Source organism: Cygnus olor, chromosome 1 (genome assembly GCF_009769625.2).
Source record: "Cygnus olor isolate bCygOlo1 chromosome 1, bCygOlo1.pri.v2, whole genome shotgun sequence".
NCBI lineage: Eukaryota > Metazoa > Chordata > Aves > Anseriformes > Anatidae > Cygnus > Cygnus olor.
In genome coordinates, this window is record NC_049169.1 from 36,232,051 (window position 1) to 36,246,587 (window position 14,537).

The 14,537-nt window shown below is 42.4% G+C and overlaps 2 protein-coding genes and 1 non-coding gene across 5 annotated transcripts in view; 1 reads left to right on the forward strand and 2 right to left on the reverse strand.

The window, feature by feature from the left end:
* Positions 1 to 3,273, reverse strand: RPL18A (ribosomal protein L18a). The gene is made up of 5 exons (XM_040552406.1): positions 3,119 to 3,273; positions 2,667 to 2,846; positions 1,960 to 2,089; positions 543 to 652; positions 1 to 147 (listed from the first exon to the last, which is right to left on the reverse strand). The coding sequence occupies exons 1-5, from the start codon at positions 3,134 to 3,136 to the stop codon at positions 55 to 57; spliced, it is 531 nt and encodes a 176-aa protein (XP_040408340.1). The 5' UTR covers positions 3,137 to 3,273; the 3' UTR covers positions 1 to 54.
* Positions 1,352 to 1,483, reverse strand: LOC121064232. Its single transcript, XR_005816431.1, has one exon. It is a non-coding gene; the product is annotated as a small nucleolar RNA SNORA68 (small nucleolar RNA).
* XPOT (exportin for tRNA) overlaps positions 3,237 to 14,537 on the forward strand; it is a 27,380-nt gene continuing 16,079 nt past the window's right edge. The window contains exons 1-8 of one of the 3 annotated variants that reach the window (XM_040552384.1): positions 3,237 to 3,325; positions 6,325 to 6,461; positions 8,298 to 8,380; positions 9,357 to 9,413; positions 11,026 to 11,095; positions 12,285 to 12,503; positions 13,107 to 13,291; positions 13,669 to 13,837. In XM_040552384.1, coding sequence (XP_040408318.1) covers positions 6,402 to 6,461; positions 8,298 to 8,380; positions 9,357 to 9,413; positions 11,026 to 11,095; positions 12,285 to 12,503; positions 13,107 to 13,291; positions 13,669 to 13,837 — 843 coding nt within the window. In that variant the 5' untranslated portion in view covers positions 3,237 to 3,325; positions 6,325 to 6,401. Of the gene's footprint in view, positions 3,326 to 3,620; positions 3,875 to 4,831; positions 4,904 to 6,324; positions 6,462 to 8,297; positions 8,381 to 9,356; positions 9,414 to 11,025; positions 11,096 to 12,284; positions 12,504 to 13,106; positions 13,292 to 13,668; positions 13,838 to 14,537 lie in introns of those variants that run through there. The other 2 variants (XM_040552381.1, XM_040552393.1) reach the window with 2 other exon arrangements.

Genomic DNA, 14,537 nt, shown 5'->3' on the forward strand with positions numbered 1-14,537 from the left:
AAAGGTTCAAATCCATCTTTATTGCAACACGGAGCCAACAGCATGTTTTTGCATTTAGAAAAATGTGTTTGGTCTCTTGGTGGTGAAACGGGGTTTGTGCTGCTGACGCAGAACTCTGTGCGGCAGAGGGAACTTGATTTTCGAATCCTGCAAGAAAAATATTTCTGTTGTTAGTTGAGATGTTAGATGAACACCAAAACCAGTTTGCAACAAAGAGCTGGGTTATAATTCAACAGGTAATTTATGTAATGCATCCACAGATTAGATACACTTCATAGGAGGTAATGGATGCGCTAGTTTTATAGTTCTTTTTGAACAAAATGCCCGTTTAAGGCAAGTTTCCTGCAGTATAACATGCATTTATTTTGACTTCTCTAAAAGCCTTGATCACACAGCATAAAGTAACTGTAAAGCTATGCAGGCCAGTTCAGTCCCCTCCCATTTGCCTGCAAAACAAAGGTGTACCAGACAACAAAGCTCTCCCCCTCTCAGCCTGATATTAAATTGGGACCCAGCAGGTGCCACAGTTTCACTTCACTCACATGGAACTGCTTGACTGCTGGCCTACGGCACTTGCTCGCAGCGATTTCCTCCACCTTCATGATCTGAATAGAGTGAGCACGGGCACGATGACGGGCTCCCATATCACGGTCTGTAACGAGAGAACTCGTTAAAATAAATCTTCACACATTTTCAGTTCAAAATCTTACCAGCATCCTTCCAAGAAATATGAATGCCATCCACAACCTCTAGAATTCGTGGTTAACTCTGCTTAATCATGATATTTCCACCATCTAGAGCGATGGCAGAACTGTTCATCAGAGAACCAAAGCGCAGCAGACAATTCCACCTGGAACTCAGAACTTCTCCAAGAGAATGCCATCTTACTGCTCTTCCCTGATTTCAGGGAGTTATGAACTTACAGAAATCTATATGGGACTTTTTTTTCCCCCCCACAAGAAAAATGTAATTCAGAATCAACAATGAAACACAATTATTGGGAAAATAGGTTTTTCTAAAAATTCGTACGTGATACAATCAGGAATTGTTACTTAGCCCCTATAATTTGCCTTACAGAACAGGAGGATTTGTACATAGGCTACCTGAAAACTCCTCTCTGTGGTAGTCACACTGCCTTAAGATCATGACAATAGCTAATTTTACAGGACAGGCCTATTGAAATACCGTGCTTACAGTGTCCCCCGTGAAGATCTAACCTACTAAAAGCTTCATCTACTACAGTATTCTTGAACATGAAGCTTTCAAAGTCATTGTGCTACGACAAATCAAGTTCTCAGACCCCTTAAGCAAGCTTTTTGGTATGTTTGTTAACTGGCAATATCCTGCAAGGTAATGTAGGACCTTAAGTTTCACTTTCAAGAGCACCTCAGCTCTTGAAAGGCGACAAGATACATATAATATCTGCACACATGACAAGAACATCATTACTAAGAACAACGTTCTTTGGGTTTTTGTGTGCAACTTGCAGCGGTTTGAACGCTTCCAGATTCAACTGTCAATAGCATTGGCTATACAAATGGTCGGTCCCTCAAATACTTCATATTAAGAGGAATCAGGAGAACCTGATCTGAAATATTCTTCCCACATGAACTAGGAAGATAAACTCGACCATTTCAAAACACTACATACAGTAAAATAAACGTATATAGCACCTTAAAGGTTATGAAACTGTTGGCCTGTATAGCAGAATTCATTACTGGAATTACAGAAAGTCACATTAAGTGGAAATATTTTCAAGGTGGAGAAAACGTATCATCAGTAAGGGAGCACAAACATCTACAGACTTCTCCAGCCACTTCACAATCTAGATTCCGAGTGTTTCGGTTACTGTGGATGAAGACAGCGCTCTTACCTAGGCTTCAAATCCAATTTAAGATTTAAGCTTGCATTATATACCGGTCCTAGCACTTTGTACCTCCAACAGTTACACATACTTACAGCACTGAGTGACAGCACCCGCAGTGGTCAGATCCCTGTACTCCCTGTACATGTTGTGAGTTCCACTACGAGAGTCATAGCGCAACCAAATGCCAAAGTTTTTTACTCGCAGAGGGGACTTCTCGTACACCTGGAATTAGACAAGAGCATAAAAGAAGTTAAAGTAACTACATCATCAGTATTTCACCAGTTTAATTACGTTAAGGCTCTTATGAGAACACTGTAGAAAGTTCTACTGTCAAAGAACATTGGTCTCTTCTCCCACACCAACATAGCAGCAATCAAACCTTAACAATTCAGTGTGAAATTACTAGATTTCAGCCCTACATCACAGCAAAAATAATAATAAAAAAAAAATCCTTTAAACGGTAAGATAGATACACCCAGGTATCGATTTTGCAAGAATTGTGAACGTCCACGTAACTCTTAAAACGCACATGCCACAATGAAATGAGTGTAAAACTCAGGAAACAGCACTGAATAGTATAATTCATCATATCTTTAAAATATTAAGTTAATGGGATTTTAAGCTCCCTGGACATGCACTGCCACTTTGAAAAAGTGAATTTGTTGCTCATCTTCACAGCAAATGAAGGATGAATTTTAGTTTTGCCCCCCCGTAACAGCACTTCATGTAAATTCCTTTTATGTATACCAGGCGGAATTCCCCAGAAGCCTCCCAGATTATCGGCTCTTCCAGCGCGCACCTGGCCGCAGTACACGATCTCTCCCGAAGACTTCTTCATCTTCTTCAGCTGGGACACGAAGTACCAGAACCGCGACTTGGCAACCACGTGGTTCGGGGCGAAGATCCGCATGCGGTACAGCGGAGGAGTGGCGCATTTCGGCGTCGGCAGGCACCGCCCGACCACCTTGTACTCCCGCAGCTGGGGGCAAACAGGGAGCGAGCCGTGAGCGGCTCGGCGCCAGCCCGCCCCGTCCCCGGGCCCGCTGCCGCCGCGGCCTCCTCAGGCGCCGCCGCCATCTTGGCCGCTCGCCTCCCTGCAGGGCCGCGCGCGGAGCGCCCAAACCCGCGGCACCGCGCTCCCAGCGGCCGCCTCGACCCCGATCCTGATCCCAGTCCCAGTCCCAGTCCCGGTCCCAATCCCGATCCAAATCCTAATCCCGGCGCCGGGCGCCCCACCGCGGCCCCACTCACGGTGCCCGACGCCTTCATGGTGCCGCCGCCCGCAGGAAAGGAAGGGGCCCTGCGCGGCGCCTCCTCACGTCAGCCGCCGGCCCCGCCCACCGCCCCGCCGCGCAGCGCGATTGGCCCAGACAGCCGTCAATCTCCGCCGTGCAGTGGGAGCCCGCGTGGCCGCCCGGGGCCTTCCGTACGCTATTCACGGAGCGCGTTACGCCGGCGGTAACCGCGGCAACCGCCTAACCGCCGGGGGAGGAAGGGGGCGCGGGCCCTGTCCTTGGCCTCGGGGGGGTCCGGGTGGGCCTGGCGTTGTGCGGGTGGCTTCCCGGCGCCGTGCGGCTGTGCCGTGCCCGTCTCCCCGCCTCACGGCCGGTAACCTGCCATGTAACACGTACCCCACCGCGCGGCGGGACTACCTCTCCCAGGGTGCTTCGGTGCAGAACTACAACTCCCAGCGTGCCCCGCGGCGCGCCGCTCGGCAGACACAGCCTACCGCGCCGCGGGGCACGCTGGGAGTTGTAGTTCTGCTCCGCCGCTGAGGGGCGGGGGAACCTCTTCCCGGACGCGTGAGGGCCGCGGCGCCTCCCCTTGGGCGTCTTCCTCCCCCCCCCCCCCCTCCTCCTCCTCCTCCTCCTCCTCCTCCTCCTCCTGCCGCCGCCAGCCGAGGCGGCGCGGCCCGGCCCGGCCCGGCCCTGCCCGCTCCCTATGCTCGTGGCGGCCCCGGAGCTGCGGGGCGGGAGCGGCCGCGGCCATGGCGCAGTGACCGGGAAGGTAACGGCGGGGGGGGCCGGGCCGGGGCCTCGCCGCTCCCCGGGGAGGTGCCGCCGGGGTCGGGGGGGAACCGGGAGGACCCGGGGCGGGGGGGGGGGGGAGGCAGCGGGCACGGCGCCTGCTGTGCCCGGCGGGGCTGAGAGGGGCCCCGCGGTACCGCCTGTGAGGCGCTGTCACCGCTAGGCCCCTGGGTAAGGCTGCCCGGGCGGGCGGCCTGCCCTGCCCTGCCCCCCCGGCTTGGTGCCGCGGCGGGGTCTGCCCTCCGTCCCTGTGTGGAAGCAGCCTCTTCCCAAGTGCTCTCATAGGCACTGAGGACGAGAGGACCTCATATCCCCATTTCCCAACCCAATTAGTGAGACGTGCACCTGTGTGACTCTGCTGCTAACGACCTGCACCCTTCTGGCTGTACTGGGATCTCTGCCACCCATCACGGGGCACTGGCTAACAGCAGCAACAAAAAAAAAAATCCTCTGTGTTTTGGCATTGCCTTCTGCACAGCTGTGTGTTAACTTTTAATGTTAGCCGTGAACACCGTGTACAAGTAAAACTGCCTTGAACGCCATACTTGACGTTACAGCTGGGTGTATATTTCGATTGATTTGGCAAATTCTCTTAAAATTACAGTCAGGCCTTGCGTTCCAAGCGTAACTTGTTAGTAAAATACATCTGTGCAGGAAAAGCGACTTGCTTAGCTAAACCCGGGTGCCACGAGAAGCTGTTCTGTTAAGGTATTTGAACGGGTCTTTTCAGAAAGCTGTCTTATTAATTGTTCTCCAGAGCGGGCTAGTCAACCTAAAACTCTTAGGAAAGAATATTTGCTAGAGGATCAAATTTTAAATATTTTCACATAGCATATACGAGGTTAGTAGAACCGCCTGGCCTTGCTGTTAGCTGAACATGTGAAGAGAACACATTTTGAGCCAGGTTATTTTTAATAGCAAAACCTGTCACCTGTGTGTGAAAGATTCCTATCTTTTGGGCAGAGGATCAAGTGATATCAGCGGGAAAATATGCCAGAAATATGCCTGTGTAAGTTGAAACAGTTCTACGTGTGTAACTGTGGACCAGGCCCCATCTGAAAGGTGCTGTCCAAAAAAGCATTTTTTCCTACAGCATTTTACTTTTTTTTTCCCCCTCGTCTGGCTTTTCTGGCTGTTGGTTATGGGGAAAATGAGCTGGGGACGCAGAGGGCGAAGCCTCAGCAGAGCAGCTTTAATCCCTAAAGGTTTTGACCCCGTGCGAGATTGCTGTGTCGTAAGGCAGTGTGCAGAGCTCGTTTTGCCACGAGTCATTGCTTTGTTCCAGACTTTCTGGTTTCTGTGCTGCCACAACCTGCATTTTTGTGTGCGCGCCTGCTTAATTTTGGGTATTAAATTGCCTTTCGTGATGCATTTAGTTATCATAGGTTCTGTAATGGCTTTTGTAGGAATGTCTGTCCGTTGTCACACTGAATGCTGGGCTTTCCCTTCCAGGCGTGCTCGCTGTCACTGGGCCACCTTTCTTCAGGGGGGAGGGCTCACAGCAGAGCTTGCACCAGGCATGTCACGCGAAGAAATCGGAAATTCTACCTACGGGCATGGAGGCAGTTTCAGACCACAGTTACTTTGTGTTTCCTCTCCTCCTCTTGTCTGTCTTCCTTTCCCCTACCTCCTACGTGCTTACATAACGAGGCCTTGCTTCAGGCCTGATTAATGATGTTACCACGTGGGAATTTTTTTTGATGGCTAGGTGGATTTTTGTCCCCTCTTGCTGTCTAACAGCATCTGCGTATTTGACAGAGAGTTTTTTTAATCCACTGTGTTTTATCCAGAGCATTACAGAACAGCTTGTAGAGACACAATCTCTAGAACATTTGTCCAGCTTGCTTGTTAGTTTTACACTGAAATTTCTAAATAAAAATCATCACTAGTAAATTAGCACCCATTAGCAGGAGAGGCAGCTTTGTTAACAGCTCAGTATGATGTATTTTGTGGTTAATGTCTATGACACTTCTCCAGCATGCCCTTGCTTTAGAAGAAAGACCTCCTAATGGGTTTGGTCCCCAGGGGAAATACTTTACAAATGGTTTTATGAAGCATCTTAACAATATTTTAGAGATGAGTAGAGAAGCTTATTTTTGCAGTTGCTAAGCTTGTGGGATAAAAAATACTGTTGTGTATCATTTAAGTAGATGATTTATGCTTACGTCAAATCTTGCCGAAACTTCACATGCTTGAAATTTAAGTTCCAGCCTTTCGCTTAAATAGTTCACCTTATGGCACTTCTGTTATCGAAGGGTGATTAAGGGAGTTTGCATTTTGTTTTCTGTATCAGAAAAATGCATGCTCATGCTGTGGTGGAGTTCATGCTGGGTGTCTGAGATTTGTGTGCAAACGCCTGCGGTTGCTGCTGTCCTGCGTTTAATTTTTATTGCTGTGCTGAGCAAATAAAATCTCTTTCTCTGTTTTCAGATGATCGTAGGCTCTCCTCTAGAAGAAGTGGGCAAACCTGTTAGTAGGAGTAGGAAACAAATCGTATAGCAGTAGAGATGGATGAACAAGCCCTTTTGGGGCTAAACCCAAATGCTGATGCAGACTTCAGACAAAGAGTATGTAATTAACTTGCGTATCTCTCTAATAATTTGGGGTGTTGCTTCACTGAAACATCTAATATTTTCTTGATTGTTATCTGGTTAACCAGCACAAAGGGTTTGTGGTGGCATGTGCAAACTGTCATATTGCAGGCATGCAAATAAGCTGCAGGAGTTGTTTCCAACTCTGTGAAGTTACAGTTAACGTGTACAGAATTTATTTCTCTGGGCTCTGGCTTTTCCAGTCCTTTCAATTATCTGTACTTGTTGCTCAGTACCTTACGCAGGTTCCCACAGAATGAAAAGCAGCCACTGGAAACAATATTGCTTAAAATTGCCCTTTAATTCTTAGGTGGGGATTGTTTTTTTTGTGTGGTTTTATTATTATTATTGTTATTGTTGTTTGAATGGATTGCCTACCTTCAGTGTCTTTTAATGAAACATCAGTTTTTGAACTGTGGTGAAGTTTAGAGTAACTTAAGAAAATAATCATAGTAAATGGTAACAGTTACGTGATCTGAGAGATGCTTATGTGGCAAGGCATTACTGGAACTATCTAATGAGTAAAGGGTTCTGCTTACTCATTGCTGCATACAGGATGACGTTCAGTAAAATCCCTCAGAAGTGTGGATACTTAATATCTTTTGGTGTTCACAAAATGAATCCCAGAACATGTAAGGCAGTTACAAATGTAGTTTACTGCATCCTGGTATTGCTAAGCAGCTCGTTAAATATGTTTATTGTGGGTGTTTGTCCTCCCTGAAAAGAGGGATATAGCCAAAGTTTAAAGTTTTGTTAACAGAATGTCGCTATAGAATTTGAAGCTTACAAATTCATTGACATTTTAACCATGCAATCTGCATAGTTCTGAAATATTTTATACTAAAAGGTGACATATCTTTTTGTTATTCATGCAAAAAGGGACTTCACATAAAATGCATCTCAAACATCAGCTATTAAAACTGTTCAGTAGAAGGACATTGCCAGTGCTGTCTACAATGAACTCTTGTTTTAAGAACTTAATTCAACTCCCTGAATAATCACTTTGTTGAATGTAAACAGTTATGTTAGTGAAAAAATAAGCTTGAAAGACAAGCCTTCATAGGCTTAAAATAATGTGTCAATCAAATCTCTGTTTCAAAAATTATTTTACTCTTTTGTATAGCAAGTCACACTAAATCTTAAAGCAATTAGATCGAGTTAACTGTTTTCAGGAGGTTCTTAGAAGGTCTGATTAACAACTTGGGTGTCTACAATTTGGCTGAAGTAGACAGTTCTTTCTAGTCTGTTTAATAGGTTCACACACTGATGTTTGTCAGGTGCTCAGTGAATGACTGTCTTCGAATGCTGCTTGAGATGTAGAATACAACCAAAGCTGTGCAACAAAAATTGTGAGTTGTTTTCAGTGAAAAACCTAGATTTTTGACTTGGACTTGAACTTCCACCCTTGGAAGTTGTATTTTAAACCCTAGTGGACAAGGCCCTGAGCAACTTCTCCTAGCTGACCCTGCTTTCAGCGGGCAAGTTGGACTGGACTGTCACCAGAAGTCCCCTTTAACCTCACCAGTTCTGTGAATCTGACCTTTTTATAGAGAAGTAATAGAAACCTTTGTCTGGAATGTACAGTGGAGGTAGGTACCTGTAGGGTTAACATTTGGAGAAACACTTGTGTTGTGGTAATGAGGAAGCCACATAAAAACCTCTTTCCAAATACTGTTTGTGTTTTTTTGAGGGAGAGGTGTTTAAATGTGTCAAGTATGAATAAGATGTCTTGCTGTGGGTTTTTTTTGTTTGTTTGTTTTTGTGTGTGTGTGTTTTTGGCTTTTTCATTCCTTCTTACTTGAATATTTGCAGGCACTAGCCTACTTTGAGCAGCTCAAGATATCTCAGGATGCTTGGCAAGTCTGCGCAGAAGCATTAGCTCAGAGTATATACAGGTAATATAGATAAGAATCGTTGCTTATTTTCCTTAGTAATATGTTTAGGTCTTTGGGGTGTTGTTTTTTCTTATCTTTACAGCATAATTAGCAAACCGTAAATTGCTGAAAGTTAATGCCTTCATGCCATTCTTAGTATCACTGTTAATCTGTGATTTCCATATGATGTCTTTCAAGGAAGAATAATGTATAAATAAAACTCAATATTAATTTGGTAGCTTAAAGGCTGCTGCGTTATGAAATCCAGGACAAAAAAAAATGCATTCAAGCCCATTGAATGCATCCCCATTCAATTCTGGGGAGGGGAGGAGTGCTGAAACTGTCGAGTTGTGAGAATGTAGGCTTTATATGCGCTAAGCTTAGGAACAGTGCCTCACCCCCTATTTTTCAAAATGCAAAGTGTCGTCACCCCTATTTTTGCACAAAGTTGTGTATTTGGATCTCAAATAATAGGTTGCTGCTGTGTCATACAATAATGCAAGTTGGAAGGAAACTCAGGGATGTATATCTCCCAAATAATATCAGTGATTGATAGTGAACACTTTTTTTGCAAAAGATTGTTTAAAGCTTCTCAGACTCCAGCAGAGTATGCAGTGATTAACAAAACCATGCAACATTTGAAAAACATTTGTAGTCTCTGTTTACCAAAATACACTGATTCATACAATTTTTAGTTTTTTTAAAGGCAGGATGCAATACATATTGTAGTTTATGTTCAATACCAAACTCATAGCATGATAAACTGGTGAATATAAGAAAAAAATACTGTAAGAGGGAATATCAATGTTAGTTGCACATTGTTTTTTCAAATGCATTGCTAGAGTATTTGCTGTTTTTGCATAGACTTTTTCTTTAGTGCACGGTAGTTCTTGAATTGCCAAAGGCACCACCTGGTTGTAATATATGAGGAATTTTGTTCTTCACAGAGAAGTGTACCATACTGCCACATCTAACAGAATTTTGTCTTCTTTTCTAGTGATGATCACATCAAGTTCTTTTGCTTTCAAGTTCTGGAACATCAAATTAAGTTCAAGTTAGTAATCTTTCTTGATAGCAACCATGTAACGTTATTTTGATTTTCTTTTTATTCTGCTTGCAAATAAACTTAAAATGGGATGTTGTTCCTGAATAAAAGCTTTTAGAACCTTTATTCTGCAAACCATTACCTCAGTGTGGTTGATGAGCTTAATTCATCCCACAGGACTTCTTCTATTCCTTCAGCTTTTCCTGGGAGAGAAGTAGCTAGTGTCTTAGCAGCATGCTCTCCCTAGCTAGTCTAATGTCTGCGTATGGCCCAACACAGGCCCGATCACCAAGTGTGGAATGAAACTTACTTAGCATTGCCCGTTAAGCCTTACTCTACACTCTCATTAATTTTTACCAAAAAAAAAAAAAAAAATGAGTTTAAGTCCTGCAAACAGCAGCCTTACTCAGTACAGAATCCTGGACTCTGGACAAAGCCTTATTCATGCAATAAGCATGGCAGAGATGTTGTGAGAAAGTAGTGTTTTCACTGTGTAGTGTTTCTGTAGCTTCATAATTTTAGGACAAAATAATTTGAAACAGTAAAAGTTTAGGTGTGTGAAACTATATTTGTTTCATACTTTGGGCTCCTTTGGTGTCTGGCCTCCAACATCACGGCAGAGGTGTCTGCCTCTGGGATATCAGTGTGGCTGGTTGCAGTACACTGAACATGTGGGCCAGGCTTCAGATAGAAGTAAGATGTATATTGCAGCTGAGGTTCACAATTACGTATCAGAGCAAAAATTAAAGACTTATCTCTCTGAGATTTTATTAACTTGGTCTTACCTCATTGTCCGCCTTCATCTGCATGTGTCACTTCTGTCATCTGCTTCTTGCAGTGTTTTCTCTTGTTTTCCTGCGTCTCATTTTTTCACTGTTTCCTGTGGGGTTGCTTTTTTCTTCTCCTTAATGACTAGATACTTTAACAGGAACACTGAGATGGCATTCAGCAGTCATTCCTGTCAGGGGGTGTACCAGAGCTATAGCACCCTGGAGAAGGAATGGCAGGAAGAGTCTTCTCAACTTGCCTAGTCCTCAGAAGGAATATGTGTGGGTAGTATTTGCGTTGGGCTGGTTATGACGTAGAATTCTGCGAAGACTTGTGCATGATGCAAAGCAGAATTGAATTCCTTGTTTGCTTTGCTTTGCTTGTTTTGACATATGTGTGATAATCAATGTCCTGTAGGGTCAGATCAGTGAAGGACTTCCTTGTGTTCACTATTGTCAGCGTCTTCAAATAGTGTAGTAATCAAATTTGAGCATATACAAATGTTATTTGTTCTCCCCATGGCTTACCAGTCAAAGGTGTGTTTTTATCAGGGTCGTAAGTCCTATCCGTTATAGAAGGGCAGACTTCCTGCAAAATTTCAAGCTCCTACTCTGATAAAGGAGGTATTAATGCCTGGAGATATAATTCTTTAATACGGCCAAAATGTTTTTCCTTATTTTAATACATCTTTTATTCAGAATTTTGATATGTTAATAGCTGTGTAAATTCCTTTTTCTAGAAACCTTTAATTTACACTAATGTGTAGCATAGTTATTAAACTGGTTTTTGCTTTAGTGAATGTTGCTCTTTCCATGAAGCAGACATATTTTGATCTTATTATGCTTTGTTTCAGATACTCTGAACTTACTGAAGTCCAGCAGCAGCTAATTAGGGAAACGCTTATAACATGGCTGCAAGCCCAGGTAAGTGTGTTACTTTACAGCAGTTTTGCACGGTAAGCTAACATAGTGCATTCAGTGCAGGCTAAATGTCTAATATGTCATTTGAGTTTAAAAATATATTCCTGAAGATATACAGTATGTGACAGTAAAAGACTTTTAAGAAGCTATTTTTTTTAGAATTTTTTTAAATTATATGTTGTAAGGAAATCTGTGCTTGAACTTAATACTAAATATAAAATTCTTATGTCAGATAATGATTGTGGTTTAACTATTGTGTGTGAAGTAAGGAGCATTTAAAATTTCCCTTTAGAGAGGTATAATCTAGATTCCTGATGTTCTTGAGTGTCTAGAATAGGAGTGGTAATTCTGTTTTCACAACGCTCCTGGCCTGTGTCCTGTCTGCTTAGAGTGCTGGCAGATGTTCGTAAATGAAAGGATGAGACTCCTCGTATCACCTGCTCTGGTAATGCTGTGGTAGTGTATTGGCTACTGTTTTTAGGGCCTGAGTTACTGGAGTTATAGTATCAGCTGAAGCTGTAGTATCAGTTGGACCCAAGAGTTTGGAATCTGTAGAACTCTGGAGTGAACTGATGCTGGTCTTTGCCTATACCTGCCGTTATCTGGTTCTCATTCCAATATCGTTCCAATTCCAAATTATAGTTGCTTTGTTTGTGGAGATCTGAACATTAAGAAATGGAATATAATACAACTTGAACAGGTCGTTGTGAAATGGGTTGTTTTTTTTCCTCTTTGTGGCAAGCTGTTCCAATGAGGCGGGGGGAAGGAGGGAGAGAAAAATTGGTAGTGACAGATTCCATTTTCTCCTGAAGAATGGAGATCTAGAAGAACTCCTTGCTATTCTTACGAACATCTAGCTTGGGCAAAGCTAGCTACCTGAGGACCGTAACGTGTTTTCCAGAAGTACTTGTTTACTTCAAACAAGAAATGAAGACATTTAGTTTTTGAATAGTATGCTTAATATTTTTGTACTGAATGAAAAAATTAGGACTGCATCACCAAGAATGTTTTCCCTGCTTCATTATAATTTAGCTAATTTTTTTTCAAAATCATTAGGAAGTTAGGCTCTTTATAAATCTCAGCTGATAAAAGGAGGAAAGTAGTACCTTAATCACTGTACAGAGATCAACAAGCATATCTGATTTTTCTCTAATTTAGTAAAAATCTATAAATAAAATGTTTTTTCTACCAGATGCTGAATCCCCAGCCTGAGAAGACTTTTATTCGCAACAAAGCTGCACAAGTCTTTGCGTTGCTTTTTGTTACTGAATATCTCACAAAATGGCCCAAGTTTTTTTTTGATATTCTATCAGTAGTTGACCTTAATCCACGAGGTGTGGATATGTACCTCAGAATCCTGATGGCTGTTGACGCTGAGCTGGTAGACCGGGATGTTGTTCATACATCAGAGGCAAGTTATTACTTCACATTAATATTTGTTTTGAAGTTCATAAACATTCTCTAATTGCAGCAGAAGACAGAAGAAGTTTTCTTCGTCTTTTTTTCCTATGGCAGCTCTGCCTTAGAGACATGAGGTGGTTTAGATCCAAAGCCGTATGTTGTTTAATGCTTTTTTTGATTTCATACTTCTCAGTTAATGCATTTTTTTGCTTGAAGAGCAAGCAAACAAAAAGTAAGGAGCTGAGTTAGCCAACATAATGTTAGACTGACTCATTTTATAACGTTAATTTCTACTACTGCGTTTTTGAAGGAGTCCTAACGTCAAAAGTCCATTTAATCATCTAGAAGACTTCTTTCTCCTTTGCCTTTCTTAAGTGTTTGGGCATTGTGGTAGAAAAAAAAAAAAAAAGGAAAAAAAAAGGGGAGGGGGGAGAAAACTAGGGCATTTTATTTTCTTACAAGGAAAAAAAATGCTCTTTTTGGGCTTTTGATTTGAGTTGTTTATCTAGTTATGACATGGAGTTTCTGGTATTGGATGCAAAAATGGTACTAGTTTGAGAAAATGTTGCTAATCTATGACAGGATTGATTTATCCTGTTTCCTGTGTTGATAGGAGGCTCGTAGGAACACTTTATTAAAAGATACTATGAGGGAACAGTGCATTCCAAGTTTGGTGGAATCGTGGTACCAAATCTTACAAAACTATCAGTATAATAACTCGGAGTTGACATGCCAGTGCCTTGAAGTAGTTGGAGCTTATGTATCCTGGATAGATTTGAGCCTGATAGCTAATGAAAGGTAAGGATTTTTTGATGGGATATCTTTGGGGGGAGAGGAGATGGTATAAAACTTGCTAGTACTTTGTCTGTATTTCTATGGAACTACATTAAAACTTGTCTTTGAATAGAGCCTTTAATTGTATATAAATGTTTGGATCTTTTGTTTCTGAAGAGCAATTGACTTGGCAAGCCAGACTGATATAATGGTAAAAATAGACACTGCAGAGTTTGCTTGGTTGTCCTTAAAATGTATAAAATGCTGGGTTTAGTCAGTACAAAAGACTTCATAATGTTTTTTTCTTAATAAGACATTTTTAAATATTCACACAAATAATACAAAGCTTCTATATGATGCTACTGTGTACTTTTAAATATAAACTTCTTTTTTTTCCAAAGGTTTATAAATATGCTGCTAGGTCACATGTCTGTGGAAGTTCTCCGGGAAGAAGCTTGTGATTGTCTGTTTGAAATTGTAAATAAGGGAATGGACCCAATTGATAAAACAAAATTGGTTGAATCTTTATGTCAAGTATTACAGTCTGCTGGCCTCTTCAGTATTGATCAGGTTTGTAAATTGCTTTTACAATAGGAATGAGCCATAGGTTTCAGGCAGTTCTTAAATAAGCAGGTTAACAGAAAACTGTCAAGATAAGTCCACAAATATAGGGAGAATTAGCTGCGCTTCTCCATCAATGTTAAACACTTCTTGTACTTTTCTCATACTTAAATTAACAGCTGGTTATTAACGTACCTTACTCATTTAAAGTACAGTCACTGCATTTTGTTTGTCTTCAGCATGAGGTGGGTTTTTTTTGTTCTAGAAAGTATTCTGTAACTCCTATTCCTCTCCTGAAGTGTGGTGTGCGTACTGTTTATGCTGCTTCTATGACTTGTGGCCTTGTATCTTCCATTCTGAATGACTCTGTAATGGATATTCTAGCCAAGGTGTTTTAAGAATATAGCCAAGGCAGAAGTTTTTAGTGCGAGACATTAGACTAACTTTTTTAGGTCGTGTGCTGTTGTCCATGCCTGCACCGTCAGACATGAGACTTGAAATTATTATCTGGGAGCTGGAAAAATACACCTACCAACCAAATACATATTCCCCATGAGGTTACAGTACTTCAGGAATAACTGTTTGCTATGTGCTATGGAGAAAGAGGAACCACTCCTTAGTTCTTGGATTGCAAGGCAGCTTTCTCTTTATTGTGAAGTCTGCATCCAATATGTGTTCCTTCCAGAAGGCAAAAAATGTGCATTCATCA